The following is a 12,470-nucleotide window of genomic DNA, read 5'->3' as shown; positions in this document are numbered from 1 at the left end:
CACAATCTACACCAACATAGAAAAAAAAATAAAGTTATATGAAGCCACATTTGATTTTAAGTTGATGTTTAAATCAAAATGAATATCATATAGTCATAAATTAACAGAGAAGAGATGGTGCACTTATTTTTACACTGTCAACCAATGAAAACTATGTATCCTGTCAAATCAGACTGTAAATTTTAAAACACTTATATAATTTGGTACTTTGAAATATTCTAATTAGATAAATGTGTAATAATTCTGACAGTGCATTATCATTAAACTCATAAATTAAATAAAAAAATACATACTAAGTGCATTAAAATATGAATTAATAAAGGAAGTGAGACTTACAGACAAAGTACTAGGAGTTTTTGTTTTCCCAGGTCTCCACCCTAACATGTTATACATTTTGTTGGGAATACAAGGAATGCTTGTCTCAATATCCCTATTTATATGATATCTCAAACAACATTGTACTTTCAAGACTTTATCCTTAAAGTTAAATTAAAATGTAATCTCCAACCAGATAGATGCCGCACCTATTGTTGTAGATATAACCAATAATCAATTATCTTATATGCTTGTGTGTAATTGTATTACTAATTAATTAAAAAAAAAAGAAGTAGATTTTGGAATCACAAGAATATATTGTTAGGACTTATAAGTACTTAGGAGAATCTATACTCAAATTTGTTCCCTTATGTATACGGCAGAATGCTCTCACTTACTTTATTGAAATTCTATTTGGTGCACACTTAAATTATGTTTGGATTGATGGAATGTGACGGAACGGAGCGGAATGAAATGTAATAATATTAAATTTCATTGTTTGGATTTGTAAAAGAAGGATGGAATGGAGCGGAACATGATGGAATGCATTTCATCCGGTTTTGGCTAATATGCATAAGGATTTACTTATGCACCATGCATAAGCCTACATAAGTCATTGAATCATGTTTTTAATCCAGTATTGAGTATTGAGTAATAACAATTGATGTCTAGAATTTGATCCAAGGGTCCATAATAATCTATGCATGGTGCATAGATTTTTATCTATGCACGGTAACTACACCCATTTTGTTCCATTCCATCAAATTATAAAAAATACACAAACAATAGAATGAAATCTATGTTCCGTTCCGCTCCGCTCCACTCCCTTCCACCTTTTCCATTCCGCTCCACTCCATTATATTCCATCAATCCAAACATAGCCTTAATGAAAAATTTAAATCGAGTCTGAATTCTAAAATCACGTCGCACTACATATTACAATCAAAGAGTTCAAGTTCATCCGAAATGCACATATAACTCTGTCCGAGGTATAAAGTACGAATGAATTTGAATTTTAAAATCCTAACGCATTCAAATTTCAAAATCCAAATGCATTCTATATTCCAGAGAACTCAAATTCATTTGAGACGCGTCAGAAACCCTAAAGTTTATTTTTGCATTGATGCATCTGAATTAAAATCAGAGAATTCGAGAAGAGCATTTTTCGATTCAAATTTTGTCATTATTATTTTGAGGTCTATCAAACTACAATATCAAAAATTTTAAAATCACAAGTCTTTCATCTTTTAACTTTTTTTTTCTTCTCTCATCAAAATAGAATAAAATAAAGTTTATATTGAACATGTGATTTTTGTTTTCTATTTTAGCATTGGTGCTCCTTTCATGTAGTTAATTTATTCTTCTTTTATATTAGAGGGGACAGTAAAGTTGGTGATGACATATATATGTCTCATGACCATGTCTGGTTTTCACAAACCCAAACTTCCACCATTGCCAATGGCATATGCTTTACATATTAACTAATGGTTCTACTATTTTCACTATCAATCGTACATATATTATCATATCAAAAATCGATTTGGAGCCAACTAGCTTCTGAAAACTCACGAATATTCCCAAACATATGGTACCCTTATCTATTTCCTTAAATTTATTATTTATTTTTTTATAAGCTAAGTAAAATTCTTGAAACATTAATAAAAGAATATAGCTTTTTCTTTGTCAACATAGTAGAATTTAGTGTAGAAAAAAAAAGACGAAATGTAGAGTCTATAACTAGGGAAATGTAATACTTTTTTTTTTATAGGAAAAGGAAAACAATAAAAACAGAAAACTATTTATAAAATAAAAAGTTTTACTAACATTATTTAGAGAAATAAGATGGTTTACAAACCATCGATACATAATTATCAATTTTATGTTTTGTTAGACAGTCAGGGTCGCAGTGCAAAAAAATTCGAGAGTATGAACGCTCGAAATCAATTAGAATCGCATCACAAACAAATTTAGATTCGAGAATCGGTTATGCGCGGGAAATATATTAGTACCCCACACATCTGTTGTACTAAACGGATACCGTTTAGTGAACTTTGTGAATAAGAGTGTTAATGTAAGTTATTTTTTGGTTTCTTTGAATTATTATGTTGTATTTACAAAAAAAGAAATAAAGGAAGAAATTTAAGATTTTTATTAGGGTGTTTAACGAGATGTTGATTCTCGCTCCTACGTATCCCCAGATGCGATGGGGAATTGAAAGCTACTTAGTTTCGAGTGAGAACAAATAGATTTTTTAAATTTTTTATTATGGTGTTTGACAAGATTGCAAATTTTACTCATATGTATCTCCAGGTGCGATGAAGAACTCAAAGCTATGTAGTTTTAGGTAGCAAATATTTGTTTGTTGATCGATTCTAGCGAAAGATGTTTAGGTTGCATTCAAGCGGTAAAATATTGCTTGCTACCCAAACATGGGAGTAGGAAACATTGTGTGTCCATCGCGTTGGAATGGGTAAAGCATGATCCATATTTTCACAGATTACTTTTAAGCGCATTCGAGCAGACAACGTTGTTTGCTACTCACACATGGAAGGAATGGAGCGTTAGTTCGTGCTTCGCATCAAAATGGATAAAACATAATTCGTATATGAAAAAGATTTTGTCACGCTGAGGTGGAAAAATAGGTTTGATTAGTTGAAATTGTTTTTGTGGATGACAAATACCCGACCTTAAAAAAGATGTACAACTTCCGTCTGAGCATTTTGGGATAAGATGAGTGTACATCCATTCACTATTTTCATCTAAGTTTTGGTTAATAAATTTTAAACGAAAGACAAATAATCAACCTAAAACAAAGTGAACACCTTGCATTTGATTATTAGAGGATAAAGCTGATGTACATCCGATCATCCCTGAAATTCTGGCACTTATAAGTTATAACAGATGTCAAGATAGATGTCATAACAACACACAATATCAAAATAGATGTTATAACATCTGCTGACTTATAACACACATATCAAAACCGAAAATAAATGACAAGAATAATAAATAACACAATGAATTATTAACTCAATTCAACGCAAACAACACCTAATTTGGAGGCTAACAAGTCAGGAAGGAAGTTCACTATCAACAGTATTTGTTCAAAGCTAAACACCCTTGGTTTACAACTTATCGCCTAATCACTACCCAGCGCTACTTCTGCCTAGAAGTCGACATCTAGACCTGAGAAATCGCCATCTTACTTCCAATCACCACGGTGATAAAATAGTCACACACCTGGTGACCAAGGGAACCCAAGTAGAAAGATTACACTTCTAGAAAGGGATTGAGAAACACTTCTAGAAAAATATGGTTTGTTCTTAAAAATTTGGGTAACTATTTCCTTGTAACTCATTTGTAATCTTTTATAATAATTTTGGATGTATAGTTAATTGAAGAGTTATTCTCTCTCATACTGTAGATCGTTTACTTGAACCGGGTAAATTAATTATCGTCTTTATTGTCTTTACTTGTCTTTTTTATCAAGTTAAATTGATGTTCTATAGCATAAGAAGTTATTTTAGTGTTTATTATTCTTTGTGTCGATACATCAAATTTTTCAGTGTAATTGAATTATGAATATTTTTTCTAAATTGTTTTTAATTATTCTATTAATTTTACAAAAAAATGAATAAAAATGAATATTTTTATATATAAACAATTTTAAAATATTTTTTATGGCTTTATTTGATAAGAGAATTTTTATGGCTCTATTTGGTACCTTATTTTAATAAGCTAATTCAAGTTATTTATACTTTATTATTTTTCCTTTCAAATTAACCTTCATAATCTGAATTAGAATAATTTGTTAAAGATTTTTTTCATTTCATAGTTATAAATTATTTCAATCGCTAGTTTATAATATATAGTTTTTGTTCTAATAAGCAAATGAAGTGATAAAGATCTCTGGAACACACACATACAAGATACAACTGTAGAGTGATCGTTAGTTCAAAATTCATTACATTGAAACAAGCTTTTATGGAAGCACCAGTGTTGAAACTTCCAGATTTTGACAAAGATATTATTGAGACCGATGCTTTGAATTGCGAAATTGGTGTAGTACTTATGCAAGATGGTCACCTCATTTCCTTTTTCAGCAAGAAATTGAGGCCAAAGATGCAGGATGTATCGGTGTACATTAAAGAACTCCATGCCATAACTGAGGCGATGCTGAAATGGAGAGAATGCTTTATTGAGCCATTTCTTGGTGATTTTAAATATATATGAAAAGTATTCGAGAATTCCTACAACAAGTCATTCAGACTTCGACTAGCAAGAGACTCGTTGAAGTGTCTGACCATTAAATCATTTTTGACCCCTCCCACAAACATTCCATGTTTGGAGGTATCACCTTTTTGGTTGCCTCATTGCAATAGGAGAGATCCTCCCTCAAGGACTCAAAGTTCCCCCGACGGACATTGAATATGTTGGTTGTTGAAATTTTTTGGTGTTTACTTGTGGTAAAATTATGGATCAGTTTCCTCGAGACGTCTTAATAAGTGGTCACCAAAAGGCAAGAAAGGCTCATGTTCCACCACATATATGTTCCACTTCAGATATGTCTCATTTAAAGTAATGGACAAGAACCTTCATTTTAAGGAGCCACACACCAATTAACGCCATATAAGTGTTAGTGTTGGCAATATGTTTAAGGGAGTCGCTTTTCCATCAAACTTCACTTGTGATGGGAGTTTGAAGTTTTGTTGAACTAGAGTGCCTCGAATTTTGTCGGAGAGGGGACCTCATTGTGTTTTTGCGGGCTATCGTCCTGACGCCGTTGCGAAAAGGTTAAGATGTTGTCTTGCAAGGTTTGGTTAAAATAACGTAATTCCTCCATAGTGGTTCACATCTTCGCACTGACCTCATTGTCGTTACCCCTGGCACTACCAATGACGGTGGTGACTCGTCTCACCATAGTAAAGGTTATTAAGTTAAGACAGTCGAATATTGAGTGAAGATGTGGCCATGTCAGTATTATCGAGGCCCCACAATGGGCGCCAAATATACTTGCGATTAATACAATGTGATGATGCATGCTCGCGTGAGGATTGCAAAAGGGTTTTTAGGGTTACTGAATATATATATATATATATATATATATATATATATATATATATATATAGTGAATGGTCCTTCCTAATCCTAAGTGTCAGGATATTTATAGACTTAACTCATGAACCAAGTTGTGGATGAAGAATCAATTCTATCTCAACTCTTGGCTAGAAGGTGCGAATTTGAAGGCTTAGTTCTTCTCTATTAATAGGAGAAGTGATTTCTTCCTCAAAGTAGTGACAATACAAACTCTTTTAAGAAAACATAGCTTGACACATATTAATACAATGGTAACTCAATAATATCAATTTAGGTAGGGTGCCCATGTCTTAAGCGAGATGGATCAGGCCGGGCGATATCATGACCCATTATGTTACACTCGCCCGATTTATGCTTTTACCTCTTACAATGTTCTTGGGATGTTTGAGCTATGAATCCGTTTTTTCTAAGAACCAATCAAAGTTATTCTAGTCTAGGTTGTAAAAAAAGTATATCAGATGAAGAGAAGATAAATAAATAGAGGTAATACATACAAAAACTCTAAGAGACCCGATTAAAAAAAAATCTCTAAATTAATGAATTGGATAGAACTATGATATTAGATAGAACATTATGGAAGAATTTGATCCATATAATCGACTCGACTCAGTAAGATAAAGCTCGGTTGTTGTTGTACTATATTTTTTTAAAAAAATTGTAAGAGATAGATATAATTTCAAAAAAAAAAAATTTAAAAATTATTTTTGAATATGTTATAAGTTCTAATTCTTTTTTAGGTAAAATTCAAAATTTTAATTATTGAGGTTTGACTGAAGTATTGTTGCAATGAAAGAAAGTTTTGTTGAAGATTAGTGGGAGGACCAGCTGAATCAAAATCTAAGATTTGTGTTTAAGCTAGAAGAGATATTGTGTCTTTTTAAAAAAAATGTTTTTATAATATTATATATTTTGTTTAAAACATCTATAAAAAAATTATTAAAAGAATCTTTTAATAAAAAATTAGTTTAAATAAGTTTTTTATAAAATATTTTTTCAGGTATTTCACCATTTTACTAGAAATTAAAATTTTAAAAATCATTTAATTTTAGAAAATCTAAGTTTGCTTAAATTTAAAATTCTAAATAATTATTTTAGAAAATTATATGATTTTAAATTTGTTTTACTGGATATCAAAATTAATCTTTTAATTTTAGAAAACTGAATTTAAAATAACTTTTACTATTTTAAAGAAATCTTTTTTAAAAATTGTTTTGAAATATAAAAAAAATTACTTTTTTAAAGTTAAAGCAAACGGCATATTTTAGGTGCCATTTAATATAAAGTTTTTTCTTCAAAATTCGATATTTATTAATAACATATAACATATTTTTAGAAATTCCCCTATTATTGGGTGTAAAAAAGAAATCCTTCTATTAAATATTCAAATTGAAAAACTTAAATTCATTTCTTTCTCTTATAATATAATTAGCTGTCCGAATAGTTAAGAAAAATATATTTTTGATAAACTAATTTCTATAACAATTTTTTTTAAAATATGCATCGATAAATGATGATATAGATGATTTTCATAACTTATATAAAGTTTTTATGTGATGGTGGAATATTTATAAAAATTAATATTTAATATTTAGTTACCATTTATAAGTGATGTATCCCATATACAATTTTTACTAAATACATCAAGTTTTATTGATAAAAATAATTTTAAAATGTTCCATTTTTATAAACAAATACAACTTATATAGATAAAAAAAATTCTAATTTTTTTTATTCTTTTATTTTGGTTACACTTACACCACTTCATGTATATATGGAATTTAAGTTTGTTACATAAACAAAAAATGCTAACTTTCATGCGAAATTAAAGCCGTGGAATCAATTCACATTATAGTTTGTTATTTTTATATATTCAATGTGAATATTTTTCTCCCTCTTTCTTGTCAAATATATTTCTCATTTTTTTTTCTTCTTTTTCTCTTCCCTGTAACACCTAAACCCTAAACTGAACTAGTATTCTTTTTGCATTGCATCTGTCTCCTCATTAATCAAGTATTGGTGACTCGAGAGGTCAGACATCTTTCGTCTACTCATTAATCAAGTATTGGTGACTCGAGGGATAAACGTCTCTCGATTCACCAATCAAGTTACCTGTATAATTGGTGAGTCAAACATTTAATATAATTTTATCAAAATATCTAAAACCGAACTTTGTCAAAAAGACTTTTGATACAAATATCAATCGATACTATATTGAAAGAAGATAAACATAAACTTATTTTTATGTACAAACTTTATGAAAAGTGAAGTTGGTAAACTCAAACTCAATATTCCCTTTGTTATTATAATGTTACTTTTCAGCATTATTGAAATTAGGATATACTAGTTTTCCTTTTTATAATGTTTTTGTCTTTTTATGCAATGTTTCAAGAATCACACATTCTTTGCTATTCTAGTACTTTAAGCCATTTTCATAACAGATTCTGAAACTGATTTTGCAGATACTAATTATCTGACACAATGAAAATGATTGCTATTTCAACTTCACTGTGTCTTGGAAATCATCATTGTTTGAAGTTGTTTCAAATGTTTATGAGAAATCAGAGAGAAACAGCTTCTGTTACATTAGGTGTAATTAGTGTCATTGTTTGGATGATTGCTGAGATACCTCAGTTAATCACTAATTACAATGAAAAATCTGCTCATGGTCTTTCTGCTACTTTCATGTTGACATGGATAATCGGGTAAATTAAGCGCTTTTTTTTAAGTGATTTTGTTATGATTGCATGGAATTTTTTAACTATGTTGATGCAATTTTTTTTTTACTTTGCAGAGATCTGTTTAATGTGTTTGGATGCTTACTTGAACCTGCAACTGTGAGTGTTTTTAACCTGTGTTATAAGAATAGTTTATGCAACATTATTCATAAGCGCTTATTTTGTTAAGCACTTGTGGGATAAGCTGCAAATAAGACGTTTATCCAAACAGGCCTTTAGAATTTGTGAAATTTGAGTTAATCATAAGATTATGCTAAGTTGAATGACTAAATTTTGTGTTTATGCAGCTACCGACTCAAGTATATACTGCAGTGGTAAGACTCTAGCCGAAGATTGACCTAAAAGCCGGCACAAACATAGATACTAGACATGACACTGACACATATGATTACATTTAATTATCAGCGTCGATGTGTTAGTGTCTCATTTAGTATCTGTGTCAAAGACATGACACTGACACATATGATTACATTCAATTATCAGTGTTGACGTGTCAGTGTCTCATTTAGTATCTGTGTCTGTGTGTGTCAGGGCTTTCATAGGTTGAGACCTTGTAAATCTTTTCATTAACTTCTACCGTGTTATTGACATTTTCCCTTTTTTAATGATATGCAGTTCTATACCATGATCACACTTATACTTTGTTCACAAGCAATTTACTATAGACACATATATCCCCGACTTAAGTACAAGAAACAATTCAAGGTAAAATCTCGTCTATATTTCATGTCACATGCAATTTTTTCGACATATTCTTTGGTGATGGATATAATCTGGGCCGTCTCAAAATTTTCACAGCTAAATTTTAGTTAAATAAAGTTTCATAATAGATTTTCCACGCTTAAACCTTAACTAAATAGAGTCCTCCGTTGTTTTGTCACGGTTGAATCGTAGTTAACTTACACAGAGTCTCCAAAAATTTAAGGCTGCTCTGATTATAGCTATTTCAAGATAGAAAGTTGTAGAAGATATCACAAGATATGCAATATTGTTAAATAGTGTCTATACAACGCTATAGCCTATGACATAACGCGGAATTTGAGCATATCTCTATTGTTTTGCGATACGTTTTATTTTCCGTATGCAATTGACACTGCTGATGTGTTCTAACTTCTAACATTATGACCATGATCAGATTGAAACATCAAAAGATGATGGACTAGGCAATGGTGGAGCTGAAAATGGCAATGAAGTTGAACAAAGAAGAGTCTTTGGTATGAGTTCACCAATTTCTTTTCCAGCACTTGCTCAAAAAAGCCATGTTGGAGGACAATCATACTACCAGTAAGTAATCTTTTTCGTTCAAATTTATGTTACATGTTCTGTTAGCCTCAATCGATTCAACCGGTTCTTAGTTTTTGTACTATTTATATTAATTTTTCATACGGTTCAACTAGGGTTAGATCCAATGTTATCAAATGCGGATCTCAGAAAATAGTGGTTTATTCGAATTCTACCATGCTACAGCGCTCGCTATAGCGCCACTATTATTTACCACTATTTGATAAAACATTGTACTAAAAAGCCTATCGCAGAACTAAAGTTGACTTGATTTGTTTTTCGAAGCATTGAAAAATTCTTACAACTCTTTTCTTTTGAATCCATTAGGTCAGCAAGATATCTATCAAAGAGTTATACTCAAAAATCAGAATTAGCAGAAAGAATTACATCTTCTTCTTTAGACCCTATCGAAGAGCCTTTACTCGTTTCATCTGTCTTGACGCAATCCGCTCCATCTTTGAAGATCAAGAATACTCTATGTTTGGTAAACTTTTCTATTGCCACTACTCTTTCTACAACAATGAAACTTCTAGCATTGAATTTTTTGTCTAATAGCCTAATGGCCGGAATTTCGCCTCTTAAAGATGAATAAGTGAGATGTTGTGGATTCCAATCCACGGCTCTGCGCAGTTACCAGCTGATCTGCCTTAGTGAGACTTCTAGCATTGAAATCTAATCACCTTTACCTTGTTTTTCAGGTGACAACATTAACTTTTCTAGTTGCCTTAAATCTACTTCATTCTCAAGATACTATAAATCTTTCCGAGGTCTCAAAACCAAGAAACGAGTTTGTGATTCATGTCGGGAGAAAGCTTTTGCAGGTATTGTAATACAAGTCACAACTTTTCTACTCACTAATATGGCAAAAAGGGTTGGTTCTGTCGAATTGGCCCGTGTAGCCTGTCCTTTTGGCAGGACGAGATGAAAATCCAACGGTCCAACCCGTTTTGATCAGTCTTACATAACCTATTAAAAGAACAAAGGCGGGTTGGCACGTCAGAAAGTAAAGTTTAACCATCGTGCCGTTATTATTTCTTGATTTTCAGGCTAGTGGCGATCGGCTGTCAAGTTATGGCGCGGAAATGCACCATGGCATTGGAACTTACCTTGGTTGGGGAATGGCTGTTATATATATGGGGGGAAGACTTCCTCAAATTTGTTTAAATGTAAGAAATTTTTATGATACATTCTTGAGTCTCACATAACCTATATTAGAAAATTATGTTGTTGAAATTTGTATTCATAACTTCATATTGACTTGACTATGATTTTCATCAATTTTGCAGTTCAGAAGAGGTAGCTTTGAGGTGAGGATTTTCAACCATTGAAACTTATGATTCTTTTTTTCTTCTTATTTATCATCAAACAAGATTTTTTTTGAGTTATGATTACTAAATATCAAAATCATTTTTGTTAACATGTAGGGAGTGAATCCTCTATTGTTTCTTTTTGCTTTAATTGGGAATACAACTTATATAGCAAGGTATGTATCCACTTTTTATTATCATTTTATGTGTGTTTGGAAAACTAGAAAATCACGGTAGAACAGAAGCTACACATACCAGCTTTTCAAAATCACAGTGAAAAAGGTCTTAAACGAGCGGCTGCGGTGGCCCACCGAGTTGCCAAACATAGACTATGTCCTAATATGTGGACTTTTACATTTGAAAATACAAAAACATGGTGTGAAACTATGTGTCAAAATATTATTGAGAAAACATGAAATTTTGCTTTTATGCAGCATACTAGTTAGAAGCTTGGAATGGTCAAAAATCGGTCCGAATCTACCATGGCTTGTAGAATCTGGAGGATGTTCTCTTCTTGATTCATTTGTATCCTTTTTTTACATATTTACTAGTAAGATACTCGTGCATTCGCAGTAGAAACTTTTGTTTCTGCGCACGTACGAAACATTTTGACTACAAAATAAATAGTAATACATGTTATACATCAAAGGTGCTCAAGGAAATATGTTGACCTTAACTTGAACTCTAGATTTTGATGCAGTTTCTATATTATCGTTATCAAAAATCGAAAGCCTTGGAAAATAAGTTCAAACATCAAGTTGTTGCATAGAAGATGATTTTTAGAAACAAGAATTCTCAGGTTTGTGTCTCTTTCTCTCTTTCCTAAGAAGTAGCTACTTGGAGGAAAATAAGGCCTTGTTTGGACAAACAAATTAATTTGTAGCTTGTAGCATAATCAGTTATGATAAGTGCTTATGTTCTATAATAAAAAGTTAAATTATGTTCATATAAATTATAAGTATTTTTCAGAAAATATCATAAAGTTATAAACATGTAAAAGAATCTCACAAGTGCTTATCTTAGCATATAAGCTCATATAAGTCTATTCAAACATGTCCTAAACAAATAGAAACAACAAAACAATCATATAAGAATTCTCATCAAGATGTGTTTCAAATTTGTAAATTGAATTCAAAATGTGCAATAATGTAGAAAGCTTAATGATGATGATTTGATTAATTATTGATAAATGTTTATAGCAGCCATGCATGCAATCTCCACCACGATGAGCAAGACATGTCTATGAGCATGAAGTTGAAATGAATGATAACAGCAGACATGGTCTTTGATTGAGGACCAAAATTGTTGTATCAATTTGACAATACCATTTTTGAATTTCCCTTCAATTTTTAATTGTAATACTGGTTTAGGCTATTCTTTATTGATTTTTACTTTATTATGTTTTGATTTGTTTACTATCATGAAGGAGAAAAAGTGTATACTTTTTAATATCAGCAGAAATTGAGTCACATATATCAAATAATTAATAATAAAATCAAATTGCAATTAAATGTATTTGTGAAATTTGCTACAAAGAGCTCTCTTTTAAAAGTAGGTATGGTAATGTGGCGGAGGCGGATTTAAACATTATCAACTCCGCTTAGTGAGAGTCAACCCGCCCCGCCTCCAAACTCAAGCGGAGTCAATAATTGGTCCCTTGCCCCCGCTTCCAATGAGAAACGGATTTTTTTGGTTTTGCTCCCACCTGCATAAATTGTAATTTTTTTAAAATACA

General features: G+C 31.2%; 1 protein-coding gene across 2 annotated transcripts; it reads left to right on the top strand.

Moving 5' to 3' along the window:
• The first annotated feature begins 7,789 nt into the window (after window positions 1-7,789).
• Window positions 7,790-12,470, top strand: LOC131598812 (uncharacterized). Of its 2 annotated transcripts, none has more exons than XM_058871374.1 (13): window positions 7,790-8,114; window positions 8,204-8,246; window positions 8,435-8,461; window positions 8,763-8,852; window positions 9,283-9,431; window positions 9,756-9,912; window positions 10,127-10,249; window positions 10,475-10,594; window positions 10,715-10,735; window positions 10,853-10,911; window positions 11,170-11,260; window positions 11,424-11,534; window positions 11,935-12,470. In XM_058871374.1, the coding sequence occupies exons 1-12, from the start codon at window positions 7,891-7,893 to the stop codon at window positions 11,502-11,504; spliced, it is 1,185 nt and encodes a 394-aa protein (XP_058727357.1). In that variant the 5' UTR covers window positions 7,790-7,890; the 3' UTR covers window positions 11,505-11,534; window positions 11,935-12,470. The 2 variants fall into 2 exon arrangements, with proteins under 2 accessions (XP_058727357.1, XP_058727355.1); XM_058871372.1 differs by having other exon boundaries at window positions 11,938-12,469.

This window comes from Vicia villosa, linkage group LG4 (assembly GCF_029867415.1).
Source record: "Vicia villosa cultivar HV-30 ecotype Madison, WI linkage group LG4, Vvil1.0, whole genome shotgun sequence".
Lineage (NCBI taxonomy): Eukaryota > Viridiplantae > Streptophyta > Magnoliopsida > Fabales > Fabaceae > Vicia > Vicia villosa.
This window is presented reverse-complemented; position numbering and strand designations above follow the sequence as displayed.

Excerpts from the sequence above, each read along its gene's own strand:
- LOC131598812 (XM_058871374.1), top strand. The coding sequence starts at position 7,891 with ATGAAAATGATTGCTATTTCAACTTCACTGTGTCTTGGAAATCATCAT. Across the intron at positions 9,432-9,755 it reads GGAGGACAATCATACTACCA|GTCAGCAAGATATCTATCAA; the intron begins GTAAGTAATCTT and ends TGAATCCATTAG. Across the intron at positions 10,912-11,169 it reads AATACAACTTATATAGCAAG|CATACTAGTTAGAAGCTTGG; the intron begins GTATGTATCCAC and ends GCTTTTATGCAG.